Below are 19,098 nucleotides of genomic sequence, written 5' to 3' on the forward strand. Positions count from 1 at the left end.
ACTGTATGTGCAAGGCAAATATAATGCTTCCAGTTACGTTTGCTAATGTTATGGGATTAAGAGTGTTTGTCAGTAACTAGCTTTCCCTTTACTTCACAGCTTTCATCCAGTCGGATAGCATAATAGAAGTGCTACGTTTCAATGAAGGAGGCTTATTGCAGGTAAACAGTCATAAAGTAAGACAATATCAGTTTAAAGTTTTAGATCACCTCTGTTTTATCACTTCTGTAACTTTCATCCCTTTTTTTAACTTGCTGGCTGCATTCAGTGTCTCTTGATCTTGATTTAAGTAAAGTAGGCAGTATTGCTAAAACTGTGGATTTTCTTAACTGACTTTATGAAACCTTCAGCATATTTTTTCTGTTGTCTTGCTGCAAGCTGATGAATAATTAAACTGCATTGTATGATCAGTATTATTCCTTTGAATGGAACTTTAGAAAAGGGCATCGCAAAGTCTGTGTATACACTAGGCATAACTTTTGCTAAAATTTTCCACCATTACTACCACTTTTTCAGCCTATTGGTGGTAGCAGAGTGAGTGGGAGAGGGGTGAGGGGGACCACTAGCGTAGAGAGGTTTCTAGGTAGCTGCCATTGTTTTTAGGCACTGTTATCGATCCTTATGTCGTGCACACCTACTCTGACAGGGCTTAATACACCATTACCTGCCAGTACCTTGTTTGTGCTAGCACTCCTACCTTTACTGCCATCAGTCGAGCTTAAGTGATAGTAGCTTAGATTCCTTTGCATTTGACAGGGCTGTTTAAGTTCTTTGTTTCTTGCTCCTGCAACCTGTTGATGGCAACTGGCCTGCTGTATACTTCCTTAGTACCTGCCATTATGTCCAAAAATAACTGTGTAGTGCCTTGGCTTGATTCAGCTAAACTGATCAGCAATGAAATTGCTAATGTTGAGATTTAAATTGTCATTGGACTTCGGCATGAATACCCTTGATGTTTCTCTAAGTTTTTGTTTCAGGCTGTCTTAGTCCATTTTGAAGGTTGCCCTCACAACCATCATGGGCAGAGTTCTAATATAAGATCACATTTAAAAAAAAAAAATACGGAGCACAATCTTGTGGCAAGGTATACAGGTGCATAATTACATTTATACATGGGGCTCTGCCTAATGTGCAAGGCCTTGTGTGCGTGAGAAAGTTGCACTCATTTAACTTAAGGTATGGTTTAACTAAAATCAATTTTAAATAGGTACAAACAGGGGTGTAGATACTCTTATTTTGATTTTAGTGATTTAATTCTGTCTTGCTTAAAATGATTCTTTAATTGAGTTAAGGTAGACAGAAATAAGCCTGGTTTAAACTGAAATAAGTGTCCTTGCAAAGGTTTTGCACTTGTTTAACTAAATCAGGTTAAAATCATACCTTAAACTAAACTTGTGCAAGTTCCTCATGTAGACAAGTTCCACATTTCTCATTTGTTGCTAGCACAGTTGGGAAGAGAGTGAAATTCATGACAACTGAGAGCCCTTTGGTACTTGGTCTTATGATAGTTAACAATCTTAAAATCCAGTAGTGCTTGCAAGTTGGGTGAAGAATGAGAGCCTTATAATTCTGAGTTTATGACTCAATTATTTGTTTCTGGATTTACAGATATGGTGAACTCTACTTGTAGCGCACCTGAGCTGTAAAAGCTATAAACCCTGAAGTATACAATAGGACTAGTATTCATGACAACATCTAGCACAGTTACTTCCCTGTTGGTCCCTATACATTACTATAAGACAAATATGTAAGGCTAAGACACTGTATACAAACTTGCATGCAAAAAAAATCTCAAATTACCACTAAGATTATTAGAGGAAATAACCTTTATACAAAATACGTATTAAGACTGTTATAATTTAATGCTTAATGGTTTGGAGGTTTAAGAATGCAAATGACTAAGAACGGTAACTAGCAAATATATATTCAGTTATTAAATTGGAATGTGTATATTCACCCTACAAATTCTAATGGCACTATCTCTGAGCCACCAGACCTGCTTATGCACTTTATCATCATATCACTCTCTAACTGTATAGACCATAGTCAAAAATATACATTAGTGATTACCTCTGAACCACCTGCGTATGCATCTCACTAATGTTGTTGGAATGTGTAATGACAGATTTTCATATGCCTATTGTCATGTAATGATCTATTCGTGTATTTTAACTGTAGCACTAGTAATAGTTAATATTGTCCAGGAACCATTTTTTATATTTACCAAATGCCCTGCCCTCAAAAAGGTCCATAATGTCTAGCAAAAGTATATGGAATCTCTGATTTCCTTTGTAAAATATTGGGAAGTTTTCTTCAAACTTCCTAGCATTTTACAAGTTACCTGATATAGCACTTGGAAAATGCCAGTCAAAGTTGTTCATGCAACCTTAACTCTGTACCCTTGTGTATATATATAATGATAGTCTTATTACCTGATCATGTACTATTTCTGAAATAGTTCTGCAATTATTTTTCTGTGACTTTTCTAAGGTGAATCATTTAAATAGTGAGGCAAGTGTGTGTACGGTGAATGGGGCAAGAACTCTATGGAATGCTTGATTTTTCTCCCTGCAGGTTGCATCTAAATGAGGACATATATTTAAGCAATAGTACATGATCATAGAATTTGTGTCATGCACGTGCAGATAACATTTGCAGGGCTACCATTCACAATATAGGTTTTGTATAAAGTTTGTATTCTAGTAACTTTAATTGTAAGTTAGCAAACTTACAATGGCTTCCATTGGTTGTTGCTCGTCCAATTTTATTCACATGCTCTGAAAGTTCACTATGTAAAATAGCGAAGCAGAAGCAAACTTTAATGATTTATTCTTATATTAAAAAATGTTCTTAGCAAGAATAGTATAGGAAGGTAGAGTAAAGGACAAAATATTTGTACAGCTCAAAGGCCAGTTCTTTTGAGTGATCATTGTACAGTATATTGTACTCTCAAGCTATTTCATTTTGATGTTTTCTTGCTATAACAATTTTTCTCCTTGTTCTGTAGTTTTTAATATGGTGGTTTGTCACAGTTACTCATTTCAGCTGATCCATTGCAACCCAACAGAGGAAATATATTTATCATAAGTTCAACTTGCATATGTTATCAGAGAACAGTTATTTTTACGGAAGCTGTAAACTCTGTAGTGTCCACTTCTGTAGTGTTAGACTGCACCACTGTCAGGGTGTTTTTATGCATCGCTATTCAAGACTGAGCATTCACCTCTCTGTGCATCATGTAAGTTCTTATAAATATGAAAGGTTTTTCTGGGTCACCTGCTGCTGTAGAATGAGAATGATAGCAATAACTTAAGTTTTGAATTTTAAAAAAGCTTGTCTGGAGGTCAGATACTAGCATTCAGATGATATTTAAAAGAACTGATTTTGTGTGCAGAACTTCAGTAATGGAATTAAGAAACATTGTATTAAACATTCTTGGGTGTCCTCTCCTTAAGGAAGTGATACCTCTCAGGGCAAGAATCAGACTTTTGTACCCTGGAGGGAATTTACTTATCCAGTTGACAAATTACAAAAGTGCAGACTGTTGCACAATTTGCTTTATCTACTAGAGCTGAAAGGAAGACTAGTCTTGTTATTGATTTTAAGATCAAAACGTGTATATATACCTGGAAAATACACTCACAGTAGAACACTGCAAATTCATATTAGTTGGGAGCCCATTACAAATTACTGCACTCAGATTTTGACCACCAAAAGCAAGGAAAATGTGTGTCAAAATGTAGTCAAAATACCTTTATTGTTTACAATACTTGTTTAGTTTGTTTTTAATTGTTAGTCACCCACAGAGTATAGAAATCTAATTTACTAATAAATAGTCTGTATCAGATTTGATAAAAGTAAAGAAGCCTTGGTGAGTGTGAGACCTTGCAGAAGGTTGTTATTAAAGTGCTGCTGAGAAGTAGGGCAAGAGAGTCATTTTTGTGTGAATTATGGTGTGAGTGTAAAGTATGCACTAGTATGACGTTCTACTTGCCTTAAGGGAACAACATAGAAGGTTTAAGTGCAACAGTTTAGATTGGAATATATACTTGAATTAATGCATGGTAATTGTGCCCATGATAGAGGCAGGGTTTTAACTGTGTTTAATTTTGCAGATTTGATCACCTTCACCTACATTCTGTATCCAAATCCATGTCCTCTGGGACTATATACAGTATTCCAAACCTACAAGCTTTCTCAAATAGCTTCTGTTTAAAGTACGAATGAACTTCAACTTTTTTTCCTCCAAAATATGGACGAGGTGAAACCAGGGATTGAAAATTGTGCAGGCATGGCAACTTTCAGTCCTGGGTGAATAAGTTTTTGACCCAATATTTTGGTCTGAATGGCTGGAAAAATATTTACACCAGTAGACATTTGTCATTGTAGGCTTCCTGCCTTACAGCATTCATTTCTAATCTTGATAATTTAAGACTGCAGAATTTAAAATCTAAAATTAATCTCAAGAAGGAGGATAATTTTTGATCTTCAAAATTTTGATAGTACTTATGTTTGTTACTTGGAGATATTATTACTCTCATGGCAATAAAGGGAGACTGCCAAGAGGTGAACAACTTAACCAGTAATGAGGCTTGTAGCTGTAGACTTCCTAAAACTATTTGCTCTATAATAGATTTTTTAAAAAGGTGGTATACTACACCTTTTGTTGACCCTTGTTTGGCATGACCTGTAAGTTATTCCTAACTAACATCAATGAAAATTTCACACTACACTAACCATAGTTTTCTTTCACAGTAGAGACTTACCTTAAGGGTATGTCTACACTACGGGATTCTTCCGATTTTACAGAAACCGGTATTTGGAAACAGCTTATATAAAGTCGAGTGCACGCATCCACACTAAGCACATTAATTCGGCAGTGTGCGTCAATGTACCGAGGCTAGCATTGGTTTCCGGAGCATTGCACTGTGGATAGCTATCCCATAGTTCCCGCAGTCTCCCCTGCCCATTGGAATTCTGGGTTGAGATCCCAGTGCATGATGGGACAAAAACAGTGTCGCAGGTGATTCTGGGTAAATGTCGTCACTCAATCCTTCCTCCATGAAAGCAACAGCAGGCAATCATTTTGCGCCCTTTTTCCCTGGATTGCCCTGGCAGACACCATAGAATGGCAACCATGGAGCCCGTTTAGCCTTTTTTCACTCTCACCGTATGTGTACTGGATGCTGCTGACAGACGCGGTACTGCAGTGCTACACAGCAACATTCATTTGCCTTTCCAAGGTAGCAGAGACGGTTACCGCTCTATTGCCACGTCCACTGCTGTCATGGGTGCTACTGGCTGGCTCTCTGAAGTCGGCTGGGGCGCATGGACAAAAATGGGAATGACTCCCAGGTCATTCCCTTGTTTGTTTTGTCTAAAAATAGTCAGTCCTGCCTAGAATATGAGGCAAGCCTACTAAAGAACTGGAGAGCACAGCCGCTCCGGTCAGAGCCCCAGAGATCCCGCAGATATGATGACCTGCATGCCATTTAGGGGTGCCCCTGCAACAACCCGACCCATTGCTCCCACACCCCTCCTGGGCTACAGTGGCAGTTATCCGCCCATTTGTGTGGTGAAGTAATAAAGAATGCATGAATAAGAAACACTATGATTTTTAGTGAGATAAAAATGAAGAGAGGCAGATCCAGCTGGCATGATAGTCCAGGCAGGACTGAATCTCCATTAGACAAAGCTTAAAGAAGGGAATGACCGGGAGTCATTCCGCTTTTTGCCCAGGTGCCCCCAGCTGACCCTACCAGAGGCCACCAGGAGCACTCACAGTATGACGACGACAGTTATCATCCTATTGCACCATCTGCCATCAGGAGAGAGGGAGGGGATGCTGCTGTTTAGCACTGCAGCATCCTGTCTACCAGTAGGCATACGGTGACGTTGAAAAAGGCGAGAAACAATTTTTTCCCTTTTCTTTCATGGGGGGGAGGGAAGGGGGGTAAGCTATGATATATACCTTGAACCACCTGTGACAATGTTTTGACCCTTCAGGCATTGGGAGCTCAGCCAAGAATGCAAATGCTTTTCGGAGACTCGGGAACTGTGGGATAGCTCGAGTCCTCAGTCCCCCTCCTCCATAAGTGTCCATTTGATTCTTTGGCTTTCCGTTACGCTTGTCATGCAGCACTGTGTTGAGTCCCTGCTGTGGCCTCTGTCTATCATAGCCCGGAGATTTTGAAATGCTTTGGCATTTCGTCTTCTGGAACGGAGTTCTGATAGAACAGATGTGTCTCCCCATACAGCGATCAGATCCAGTATCTCCCATATGGTCCATGCTGAAGCTCTTTTGGATGTGGGACTGCATGGTCACCTGTGCTGATACAGCGCTCAAAAACGCTGGGCAAACAGGAACTGAAATTCAAAAGTTTGCGGGGCTTTTCCTGTTTACCTGGCCAGTGCATCCGAGTTCAGATTGCTGTCCAGAGCAGTCACAATAGTGCACTGTGGGATAGTGCCCGGAGGCCAACACCATCGAATTGCGACCACACTAACCCTAATCCGAAATGGCAATACCGATTTCAGCGCTACTCCCCTCGTTGGGGAGGATTACAGATATCGGCATTAAGAGCCCTTTATATTGATATAAAGGGCTTCATTGTGTGGACAGGTGCAGGGTTAATTCGGTTTAACGCTGCTAAATTTGGTATAAACGCATAGTGAGGACCAGGCCTAAGTCACAAGTAAACCTGTCCAGGAGGACTTAGCAAGTCAGTCATCAAATTGTGCAAGAGGGATGTTGGCAGTTCTGCAGCTATTCAAAAGCTGGCTGAAAAGTTTGCCAACGTCTCCTGCTACAAAAGGGAGATATATACCTGGGGGCAAGGAAAGGGAGATGTATAGAAATGAACTATAATGGCTATCTATCAACAAGATGTGACCCTATGTTAGGCTGAACAATACTTTATCGCACCTTTTACAAAACTATATTTTTAAAGACAAATACAAATAAACACTTGCCTTTTAACTTTCAGAATAAACTCCTCATGGCTATTGACAAACGAGCAAATTTGAAGTGTGTGCTAAGATCTGCTGTCCCCTAAGAAAGGGATTTACGATAAACTTAAGGCAATCCAGAAGAGGGGTGTGTATGTACTTTTTTCCCCCATTTGTCTAATGTTTACTCACCCACTCTAAGTAGGGCAGCTATCTTCTAGACTAGTGATCTCTTCTCACCTTCAATGGCTGTTAGGTACTACTCCTAATGCAGTGCATTTTAGTCTTGAAGAATAAATACACCCTGTCTTCTACTATTAAGGAAGTGGCAAGAGAACCTCAAGCTCACTCTAAGGCCATGCTTACACAAGAGAGCTTATGGTGGCATAACTGTACCGATGCAGCAGGGCCTCTGTAAGATTGCTCATGCAGCCACACTCTCCCATTAACGAAATTAAATCACCCCCAATGAGCAGCGGTAGCTATGTCGGCAGGAGACGCTCTCCCACCAACATAGCACTGTCCACACCGTCATTTCTGTCAATGTAACTGTCGCTCGGGGGGGGGGTGTTTTCACACCCCAAGCAACACAAATTATATCTACAAAAATGGTAGTGTAGATATCCATACTGACTGAAGAGTTTTAGGCTGTTCTTTTCTGCTATAATTATAGGTTTGCAGAATTCCTTTCAGAAGATGGCTACTGTAAAAGGGTGTAAGTCTTGGCAGGCACCAGCTGAAGGCACTGAAGGGCCAAATGGGATGGAAAGTAACAATAAAGATAATTATGTACAGTTATATATAATGAGTATCTTTAGTGGTAGACTCATGTAAATTCTGCTTAGCACCAAAGGTGTAGTAATCATAACTGCCTCAGTCCTGAGCATCTCATGGACAAAACTGATAGGAAATATAGTGACTTTGCAGTGTGGACAGCTTGCTAAAAGAACCAAGCTGAAGAGTTAGGAGCCTGTGACTGGAGACCACCTTTGTAAAGTGTTGTAACCAGGATGCTGCCACACTTTTAATTGTGAGTAATTTGATAGCTTTAATAGAAGTATTTTAAACACATTGCTACACATTTAGATAAAACCGAAGATAGTGTCTCAATTTTGTAATGTAAATCACTGACATCCATGACATTGTGGAAATCTGAGGTGCTAAGATTGTGCACTCTATGAATGTCTGCATGTTGTTCACCTTTGCTCCTGAGAAATGTTTAGACATAAGCCTTTTTTTGAATCATTTCAGAAATGGGATTTTGTCTTGTTGCATGGTAGAAATTACTATCTTCAGTCTTCAGGGTTTAAAAAAAAAAAAAAAAAAAAATCAACAGTACCCAAAAGTGAATGAGTATTGCAAAGCCAATGTCAATAGAACAGATTGCATCAGCTGGAGTCAACTGGTGGTTTTCACTACCTCAGCTGAGTTAGGTGATGAAAGAGCAGGGCAAAAATGACTAATTCTCAATCCACTAGTTCAGCGAACTCACAGATTTAGGATATTTGATTTTGATTACCTTTATCAAGATATTCATTAATGCTTTATTTAATTCTTCTGTTTGTTAACTTAGAGCTCATTAATGTGGAACAGAGACTGTTATTTCCTTACCCGTTTCGCAGTTGCCTTGTAAGAGCTCAACTGCAGCATAGCAAGCAGCTTTTGTACCACTAGAAACATGCCTTAATAACAAACAGCAATAGATATGAAAGATCCCTAGTATATCATGACTGGGAGTGACTTTTGAATTTTAGTTTTAAAATACACTTCTACCCCAATATAACGCTGTCCTCGAGCAAAAAATCTTACCATGTTATAGGTGAAACCGTGTTATATCAAACTTGCTTTGATCCGCCAGAATGCACAGCCCCACTCCCCTGGAGCGCTGCTTTACTGCATTATACCAAATTCATGTTATATCGGGCCACGTTATATCAGGGTAGTGGTGTAGTGTATGAAAATTATAGGAATTAAAATCACTTTGAAGAAAATTATAAGGAAGTTTAAAAGGAAATCTAAACCTGGGAAGTGGTGGTAGTTTAGGAGCTTTCGCCATCCTTTTCTACTAGCTTATCAATCAGTGGGAACAGAACAGTCCAACAGATTTGTGATTCCAACCCCTTCTGAGGCTTGGTTCTGACCAAGTTGTTACAGTGTTGGCTGAGTCCCTCTTGGGAGACAGTCACCAGATTGTGTTAATTGGACACAACCTTTGGATCCCACATGGATCCAAGACCACTGGATCAGGGCAGAATCCAGGCAGTGTCTTGTTGTGTAGGGTATACTCCTAAGAGCAGACTCCGTCTATGAAACCCTTCCTTGGGATGTGAGACTCCACAGTCCAACTGCCTTAGGCCCTAAAACCAGTGTTAAACCTCCCAGACTTCCTGAGTCACTTATATATGCTCCTCCAGAATCCCCTTCTTATAGGCATTCTGGTTTACAGTTTCCATCTTCAGAGACATATGGCAGGTAAAGTTAAGGAACACAGACTTCGCATAGGAGCTTTTTAAGCACATGCACATTTTACTGTTAGTACAGGAGAGTTACAGATCTATGCAAAATAATATATACCTGAATGCAATTCCCTCTTCTTGTCCTCACCATTGAGTACCTGGGTTTTGGTCATTGTCCTTGGAGAAGAAGCCAAAGCCTCTTGTCCCTTGCCCTTACTCCTCCAACTAATGTCTAAAGTTTCTAGTAATGAAGTGGCTCTGTTTGCTTGGAGCCTGCTCTTAAAGCATGCTCTCTGACACTGTGCTTCATCACTGACAAAAAATCCCTTTGTGTCAATGTAGGAAGAATCTACACTACAGTGCTACATGACACAGCTGCAGCACTATAGCAGCGGCTGTGGTGTAGACATACCTGTAGTCTGTGCCTGCTACAAAAGGGAAGTTCTAATCCAGGCTGAAAGCTACAATCATAAATGCTATTCATAAAACAGGAATTAATAAATTGACAGATGTATTTCCCAAACTGTGTCAAGAGAAATCAAGTTCTGTTCTGTTTCGGCAGCAATCATTTGCTGAGTATAGATTTTTGTAGTAATTATCTTTGTTTCCTTTTGACTATTTGTCCTTTTTATTCATTTTGTTTAGGCTTTCACTTTGAATTGTATGTAAAAGTTTTCATTGTTCAGCACTTTCTCAAACTGGGTTCTTATGTCAAAATTGGCCTAACGTTATGTCGTTGGAATTTTATGCAGCCAAGTGCTGGTAGGAAGTCATATTACCTAAAAGGGACTAGTAGAAAGAAAATCGCAGTAAGCATAACTGACTCCTTAAGATTTGTAAATATGAATGAAGGATTTTCTGGTTATGTTTAGAAAGTTAAGGGTGGGATTTCCAAAAGTGCTCACCATTGAGATGAGAGCTTTATTACTGACATCAGTGGGAGCAGAGTTAACATTTGGGCATACTTGTTTTGCTGCTTAAATAATACTGGGGGTGAATCTCAGGTTAGTCTATGCTAGAAGCACTAAAGTGGCGCAGCTGCACTGATAAAATAAATAATAAACCCATCTCTGCGAGAGGCAGGAGCTATGTCCTGCAGTCCTTTAAATAAAATTTCTCTGACTTCTCTAGATCAACTGAATACTGTAGAAAAAAATTAGCAGATTTATGTTCTGAGTTCTTATCTGATTTATTTTTTGTATTCTCTGCTAATAATAGAAGCAGTTTTTTAAATCCTTAATCAGACTTAATTTGGCAGGGAATATTATAGGGGCATCTTTGAGTGGGTAATTAAGACAGTATTTTTAAGTTTTAAATAATGCAGTTCACCTTCCTCCCACCAATCCCGTCCCCCAGTTTTGGAAAGGTTGTCTTTAGATTCTTGTAGTGCACTAAATACTATAGTAGAGTGCCTACTGTGGCACTTTTAAATAGCAAGAAACTAATTTTTTTAGTGCTTTCTTTTCAAATCTATCAGATTAGGATGTGATTATTGGCATTGGAATAAAATTGACAAGAAGTTAGGCACTTTTTTTTTTTTGGCTTGTTTTTTTTGAACCAGCCAGGAAGATTAGTCTCTCCCCCTTTCTCCCGTCTACTTTAGGATTTTTTCCCCTTTTTTGTTTTGTTTTGTTTTGTTTTGTTAAACTCAGTCCAAACTCTGACCTCCAGCTGACTTCTGTGTTATATGAAGGTCATTACATGTTACTACTTTTTCTGTCCTCCAGTTGCTGCTCCTCCCAACCCCACTCACAGGGACCTTACATTTCTAGGGAAGAAAGACTCCGTAAACTAGATATTGTGGGATTTGTAATCTTGAAGGTGGGAGGTACTTACAGAATCAAATGCTTAATTCAGCACTGCAAAAGTGAGAGCCCCAATCTGAGCTAGAAACGTTTCAAAATAAAGCCCATATTACCTTTTTTTAAAATTCAGGGCCATGTTACGAAGTTCTTATATCTGATTAGAAATGTGAATTTCTGAATCACTTTTTTGTTTACCAAGGTAAGCAATATTTTATCTATCAGTTTCAGACACTTCAAGGTGAAAATCATGCATTTTTATTTTTGAGATGCATACTGCTAGGTCAGAAATATTTTGGGGGGAACTTTCATACATACGCATGGAAAGTTCCAGAGACATCTTGTTGAAAAAGTCCAATGCTTGGAGTCAAACAGAGGGCTGAATATGCATCCTTATGAATGTTGGCTTATTTTGTAATCTGAAACCTTGAATCAGAGACTCAGTACAGATGCCCTTTTATTAAATTACGTTTTGTGATATTGTGAAAATATTTTCCATTAGGTTAAAAAAACCTGCAAAAGTTTCCTGATAGGGGGAGCATTTTGCCTGGGATATTGGTGTTAGGGGTCTCTCTTACTTGCTCTCCAGTGTTCTGGAGACATTCAAGTGGAGAAGTGTCAAAAAATGACTTCTACAGTTATTTCTTCTGGAGACAGTGTGATGAAGCATGTGAATATTTTGAGTCTCAGCTCTTGAGCTCTTCCAGAAAGCTTAAGCATTGCAAGTGCCATGTCAATTAATTTTTTTGCTGTTCCTTTGTAAATGCTGTGACTACCATTGCAATGGGCTAGTGAGGCCAGAAATAGTATGCTTATGGTACTCGCAAGCTGTACAAATCATACTAGTAAAACCTATACTTTCCTGGGGCTTCAGACGTGTTTCTTCTTATGGACACAAGATTGCAGTCCCCCCTAATGCATCATTTGAAGCTTACTGGAAAGTAAGCTGTTCCAGAAGAGCCTGTTATTCATACAATCACCACTGAGGAAACAAAGATTTCAGTAAAGATAGATTGTAGATAATCTGTTTAGCTGTTTTGGAGTTACATTAGCGGGAAGGGGAGAGACTTCATTTTTAAAAGCAAAAAGCAGAGGAAACTCTCAGACAAGTCATAAGCTTCTAGTGCCCTTTAACTAGGTATAAAGCCAGGAACTCTGGAATTATTATATTAAATCTAAAGCCAGGAACTCTGGAGACTTGCAGCTATGGTTCCAACACCAACCTTAATTCTACCCCATATTCCAACCACTCACTAGTTTTAGGCCAGATACCTCCTTACTTTGCCCACTTTTCTTCTTCCGGTCCGCAGTCCCACTATGAGCCAGAGACTAAGATTTTACAGCTTGAGATCTGACTACTTATTCACCTCCATATGGTGTGCTCCAGTTTACCAGTACGTAAGCTGGAAGCCCCACTAGTCTTGCCTCATATATCCTTTTGATAACAGCTGAAAGACTCACCTTCCGTATGCATTTCAGAGAACTAGCCCTATTCTATTCTCTACCTATACTGTCGGCCTGTGTAACAAAGCAGGGACTTCCCATCACCTCAAAGAAGAGATAGGGGAGCAAGTATACATCTAGGCCATGCTTGGCAGCTTCCTAGTGCCCCCAACATTTCACTGCTAACTCTTACTTACCCCACCCCTAATTAGGTCACTTTCAGTTATGATGTAAGCTGATGCTTCACCTGCTTTACTCAGTTCTGTATTAATAATTATTAACTACAATACAGAACCATATTTCCCACACCCTTCAGAAGCAGTGCAAAGGCGTAGTGGAGGCAGGGGTAACGGAGGTGCTGAGGGAGATGGAAGTAGTTGTTGGGGAGGAGCCTGGGTATGAACTTGGAGGGTTGTTGAGTATGGGTGGGAAAAGTATGGAACAGGGTTTTTTTCAGTGTGGAGGTGGGGAGGAATTGTTAGCAAGCTTCGCCCATGCAACCCTGGCTGACCTCTTGCCTCTCCAATTGTCAGGCACAGCTGACCCTGTCCCAGTGTATCCCTGCACCCCCTTAGCCAGCCCTTCTCCCATGTGGCCCTGCACCCTCATCCCCATGTGTCTCTGTGCCCCAACTCAGCCATCCCTATTTGCCCATGTGGTCCTGTACCCTCTCCCCGTCACCCTGTTGCCCACCACTTCCTTCCCCACTGTGGCTCTGTGCCTCCCCTCCCATTCAGCCCCTGCCGTAGTCTGTCCTCCACCACTAACACTTATGAGCCCCTATCTGTGACTGCCTGAAGCACAGCAGTCAGGCAGCTTTCAGTGACATGCCTGCAGGAGGTCCGCTGGTAACGTGGATTCGGCATCATGCCTGCAAGTCGTCCACTAGTCCCGCACCTTTGGCGTACCTGCCGCCGAATTTCCACTGAAGCCGTGGGACCGGCAGACCTCCCGCAGGCATGCTGCCAAAGGCTCCCTGACTGCTGCCCTCAAGACAACTGGCATACTACTCCCCCCTACCTGTCCCCCCAGGCACATGCTGGGTGCGCTGGTGCCTGGAGCCGCCCTTGCCCTCCCCAGCAGTCCCATGTTCCCCATGCTGTCTTTCTCCCCATATCCCCTCTCTCCTGACCTGGGCTGACAGGCGCTGTGAAGAAGGCACTGCAGCCTCTTTCTCTTCGCGGTGATAGCTGGGGCTGGGATTGGCTGCTCTGTCCTAATACCAGATTGCCCTCTGGTGGGCAAAATGCATAACTGCAGCAACTTTCCAGTAGAAGTTATTTTCTTCGGGGGAAAAAAAATATGCATGGCACATTAATTATGTGCATGCACAGTGGCACAAAATTCCCCCAAGAGTAATATATGCACAAGAGTACATTTAAATGTGGTATGGCAACTGGTGAAAAGTCTCTAGCTTGAAAGTGGATGATGGGCAGGGGCATGGGGCTGATTTATGATTGATGTTAGAAACTTAATAGCAAATTTCGTTTCTAGAATTCTGAAGCAATAACATTCTTAAAAGATAGTATCATCTTAGGCTTTATTTAGACATAAAATGTCAGCTCTAATGTTTAACAGGTTCCAGTGTCCATTAAGTCAGCGACCATTACAACCAAAACCTACTTGGTTTATCTTTATAAGATTAACAATTTTTCTCTCATTTCACCTAGACTTAAGAATTCATTTCCCACTAAATTACTTTTTTGTTTGGGAGGCATAGCTGCTAAAAGTAAAGATGAACTCATCTTGGAATTGTTCAGAACTAAAGCTATTGTGGAGTAAAACACTTTTGTATTTTCTAGATACAGCTCAAAAGGCAGAATCTGAAGTTTATCTTGAAGGAAACCAGTGTCCCATTAATTGACAAGCAGTTAATACTAGTTTGTGCAAAAATGCCTATCATGAGGTGGACGTTGCAATAAAACTACTGCCACAGAAGACTGACTAAAAGGAGCCTTTTATTTCTAAGTGAAAGAAGAGCTCTGTGTCCAGAAATGACATGGTCAGGTTTGCTAAATGTCATTCATTTACTATGCAACTTGTAGAAACTTGCATACATTTAATTATTTTTAACCTTGACCAGGTGCAAACTTCATCCTGGACTGTGCTAACTGTGCCATTGTAATTACATTTTATAATTACCTTTCCTCCTGTGTAGTTGAGATTTGACAAATTTTTCCTTTAAGTTTTTATGCTAATGTTATGCTTTCATTGATTAATCTCTTTCAGGAAAGAGGGATATATTTTGTATGTACTGTAAAAGTGTGTATGATAGGGAATAATATTTGTTTCAGTTTAGCACTGCCTTTCCTTTAAAGTGTGGATTGGGAAGGAATAACTGATACATAGTTTTAGTTCTTGGCAGTCATGCACACAGCTGGTGGAGAGATGGACCAAGTCAGACAGGAAAAAGAGCATGCCAAGCTCCAACACAGAACACCCACAAATTCATTTGATGCTGGAAGAAAAAAAATGTCCAAAAAGAGTATGTAATTGAAAAACCTTGTCTTATGCATCTGTATATATTATGGATTTTGCAGGACTACGCAGATTACTAATCAGTTTTATGTAATACCAATTATAGAAGCTGCCACATCAGTTTTGCATTTGCTTTAGTTGTGCAATGATTTAGTTATGCTCATGAGCTGTTCACGTTGCCTTGGTGTCATTTTACCTTAGTTCACCTTGATTTCAAAAGAATCGTTGAGATTTGAGTCTCATTTTACATATATTACATTTAACCTAGGCAGTGAAATAGGCAAAAGAACACTTTTCTGTATAAATGTCAATCTCTTAGTGATCTTTGGTTTTGCTTCCTGTTTACAATTTTAATACACTGAGAATCTATTTAGTGTTCTGTTCAGTGATATACAAAGTTTATAATCTGTCTTCATGTATGAAGCATCATAATCTTTTAAATTTAGTTTTAAAGCGTAAGAGGGGTGTGTGTGTGTGTGTGTATATATATGTGTATATAATATAGCCATTTAATCACAACTGGAGTAGAAGACATAACTTATGGCAGTAGCTACAGAAGTACTTATTATTCAGTCGTTCAAATAAGTTGAAGGAACACTTCCATTTATTCCTCTATGTTCAGAAGTTTAATTCTAGCCAACATTTGCTTCTGGCTGCAAATTGGTCTAAAAGATCTTGGTTCAAGACTGACAACAGGTGTCTTAAGTTTGGAAATTGTGGGAGGTTTAGGAAAAACTTTTTCACTAGAAGGGTGGTGAAGCACTGGAATGGGTTATCTAGGGAGGTGGTGGGATCTCCTTCCTTAGGGGTTTTTAAGGTCAGGCTTGACATAGCCGTGGCTGGGATGAGTTAGCTGGGGATCAGTCCTGCTTTGAGCAGGGGGTTGGACTAGATGGCCTCCTGAGGTCCTTTCCAACCCTGATATTCTATGATTCTATGACAGGTTGGCCTTGGAGATTATCTCCAAGGGTTACTTAATCCATTTCACATCCCTCCCTTCTCATGAGAGACTCATAAGTCAGGAAATAGATCATGAGTTATGTCTAGGGGCCATGGTACTAGTCCCTACTCACCTCAAAGGCAAGGGGTTTTATTCCAGGCATTTCTTGATCCCCAAGAGAAAGGGAGGTTGGATACCCATACTAGATGTAAGGGCACTAAACAGATATGTGAAGGCACAGAAGTGCAAGATGGTTACACTAGCCGTCATCTATTCCATCTCTGGAGCAAGAAGGTTGATTCTCGGCCCTCAGCCACAAGATTTCTACTTCCACTTTTCAATCTGACCATCCCACAGGAGATTCCTCCGATTTACCTTTGGGCGGGACCATTGTCCATACAGAATGCTCCCATTCAACCTTGTTCGCACCCAGGATATTCTCTCGGGTCATGTCTGTCGTAGTGACGTTAAGCATTGTCCAGGTATGGGTAAATAACGACTGCATTCTCAAGGTTCATTCCTTCGAAGATGCCCTGCAAGCCACCCAGAGGACCATGCACATATTTGTGCAACTGGGCCTACACCTCAATAAACAGAAACCAACCTTGATCCCCATACAATGTCTGGAGTTTATTGGGGCTTAACTTGTCGGAATGTAAGTGAGAGCATTCCTTTTGCTGCACAGATTCAGCACCCTGATGAGTCTCATTGACAGTCTGGGTCAGCCCATCAACACCAGCCAAGAATTGCCTCTAGCTTCTCGGGCACATGGCATGCACATTTGTGATCCCACATGCACTTTTGACATGAGTTGTTTACAGATATGCCTCAGATCTGTCTACTCTCTGAACAAGGACAGGCTAAACAAGCTGCTGTTGATGCCCTTCAGGATCAAACGCTCCCTGCACTGGTGGAAAGAACCATCCAACATCCGTGCAGACATTCAGTTCACTCAATCAACACTGATTTTAACAACAACATGCCTCTCTAATAAGCTGGGGAGCCCACCTAAACAACTGCAAAGTCCAGGGAAAGTGGCCTCCCACAGAATCGGTACTCATATCAGTCTTGGAATTAAGAGCTGTCAGAAATGCCAGTGCACACTTTCTCACACAAAAGTCATGACAGACAATATAGTGTACATGTTTTACATAAATCACCAAAGGGGTGCCAGATCACCTTCCCTGTCTGTGGAAGCACTGTAACTTTGGAATTCGTGCATCCACCACAAAGTACTCATTTCAGCCACTTACCTGTCAGGGGTACAAAATGTGACAGCAGACAGACCATCAGAATTTCTCATACAACTATGAATGGGAGATGAACCCAGCAGTGCTTCATGGCATATTCAGCCTATTGGGAACCCTGACAATAGACCTGTTTGCTACTTACTGCAACAAGAAATGTCTGCTACTGCTCCAGAGCCGAACTGGGGAAACAGTCTCTAGGAGATGTTCTTATCTTCCCATGGTGCAGGGAGCAGCTACATACCTTTCCTCCATTTCCTCTGAAGACAAAGCTATTAAGGATACGGAAGGACAGAACAAAAGTCATACTGATTCCCTCCACTTGGCTGAGGCAAGTGTGGTACTCACACTTTGGACAGCTGGCAGTGTGTCCTCCAATTCATCTTCAGTCCATTTGTCACCTGCTCTCCCAAAATGACAGGTGGATCCTTCACCTCAACCTACAGATCCTCTAGCTCCAGTCTTGGCTCCTTCGTAGTTCCAAAACTTAAAAAGCAAATGTTCTGAAGAGGTGAAAGAAGTGTCAATTTCCTAACTTCCTCTCTCCTTTTGATCCTAGATTATACTCTAGACCTCAAAAGGACTGATCTCTATCTTAGCTTACTTAAAGTACATCTAGCAACCATAATTCATCCTTACACCATCGGTTGGATGGATGCTGAGCATTTGCCCATCCAACACACATGTTCTTCCAGGGCATGGGAAATGTCTTCCTGCACATTAGACTACCCACTCCAATGTGGGATCTCAGTCTGGTTCTGAAAACCCTAGCTAGACCACCCTTTGAACCTATAGCCACTTGCTTTCTCCTACACCATGTAGGTGCTGGAACTGGGGGTGGTGCTGCCCCCCCCCCATCTTGAAGTAGTGTAATAACCCAAATACATGGTTTCCGCCTTCACTATCCTCACTATAAAAATTGTTCCAGCACCACTGCCTGTCCATGAAGGCAGCATTTCTTGAGGGCATGACTCAGCATGATGAATAGGGGAAATAGCGGCATCTATGGCGCAGCCACTGTTCAGTCTTTTTTTAAAGACACAATCACCCTGCAGCAACACCCGAAATTCCTCCCCAAGATAATCTTGTCCTTCCCTGTGAACCAGTTCATTCACCTCCCTACTTTTTCCCCAAAACCACATCGTGACAACAGGGAGGCAATACTTCATACACTTGATGTTAGGAGATCCTGAATGTTTTATGCGGTCAGGACTAAGGACTTTAGGAAGTCTCCTAAACTCTTCCTTTCATTCATGGAAACACACGAAGGTTCTGCAATCGATCAGCTGAAAGACTCTCCAAATTGCTCTCCAGTTGCATTAACCACTGTTCCCATGTGTGTAACCTACCCCAATCAGGAATCTGCACATACTCAATGAGATCCATTTTTTACCTCGGTCACGTTTGTTAAAGATGTCCTTGTCTCAGAAATCTGCAGGTCAGCCTTTGCCCATACTTTCAAGAAACACTACATCAGGGGTTGGCAACCTTTCAGAAGTGGTATGCCGAGTCTTCATTTATTCACTCTAATTTAAGGTTTCGCGTGCCGGTAATACATTTTAACGTTTTTTAGAAGGTCTCTCTCTCTAAGTCTATATATTATATAACTAAACTAGTTGTTGTGTTGTATTGTAAAATAAATAGGGTTTTCAAAATGTTTAAGAAGCTTCATTTAAAATGAAATTAAAATGTTGATCTTACCCTGCTGGCCTGCTGAACCCGCTGCTGATCTGGAGTTCTGTTCACCTAGGCCGGCAGCGGGCTGAGCGGGGCCTGCGGCTGGG

General features: G+C 40.9%; 1 protein-coding gene across 1 annotated transcript in view; it reads left to right on the forward strand.

The window, feature by feature from the left end:
* The window catches only part of TMEM131 (transmembrane protein 131), a 179,229-nt gene that overhangs the window by 26,377 nt on the left and 133,754 nt on the right, over positions 1–19,098 (forward strand). The window contains 1 exon segment of the mRNA XM_075060989.1: positions 100–161. Within this exon segment, the coding sequence (XP_074917090.1) occupies positions 100–161 (62 nt within the window).

The sequence above is a fragment of the Chelonoidis abingdonii genome, chromosome 1, assembly GCF_003597395.2.
Source record: "Chelonoidis abingdonii isolate Lonesome George chromosome 1, CheloAbing_2.0, whole genome shotgun sequence".
NCBI lineage: Eukaryota > Metazoa > Chordata > Testudines > Testudinidae > Chelonoidis > Chelonoidis abingdonii.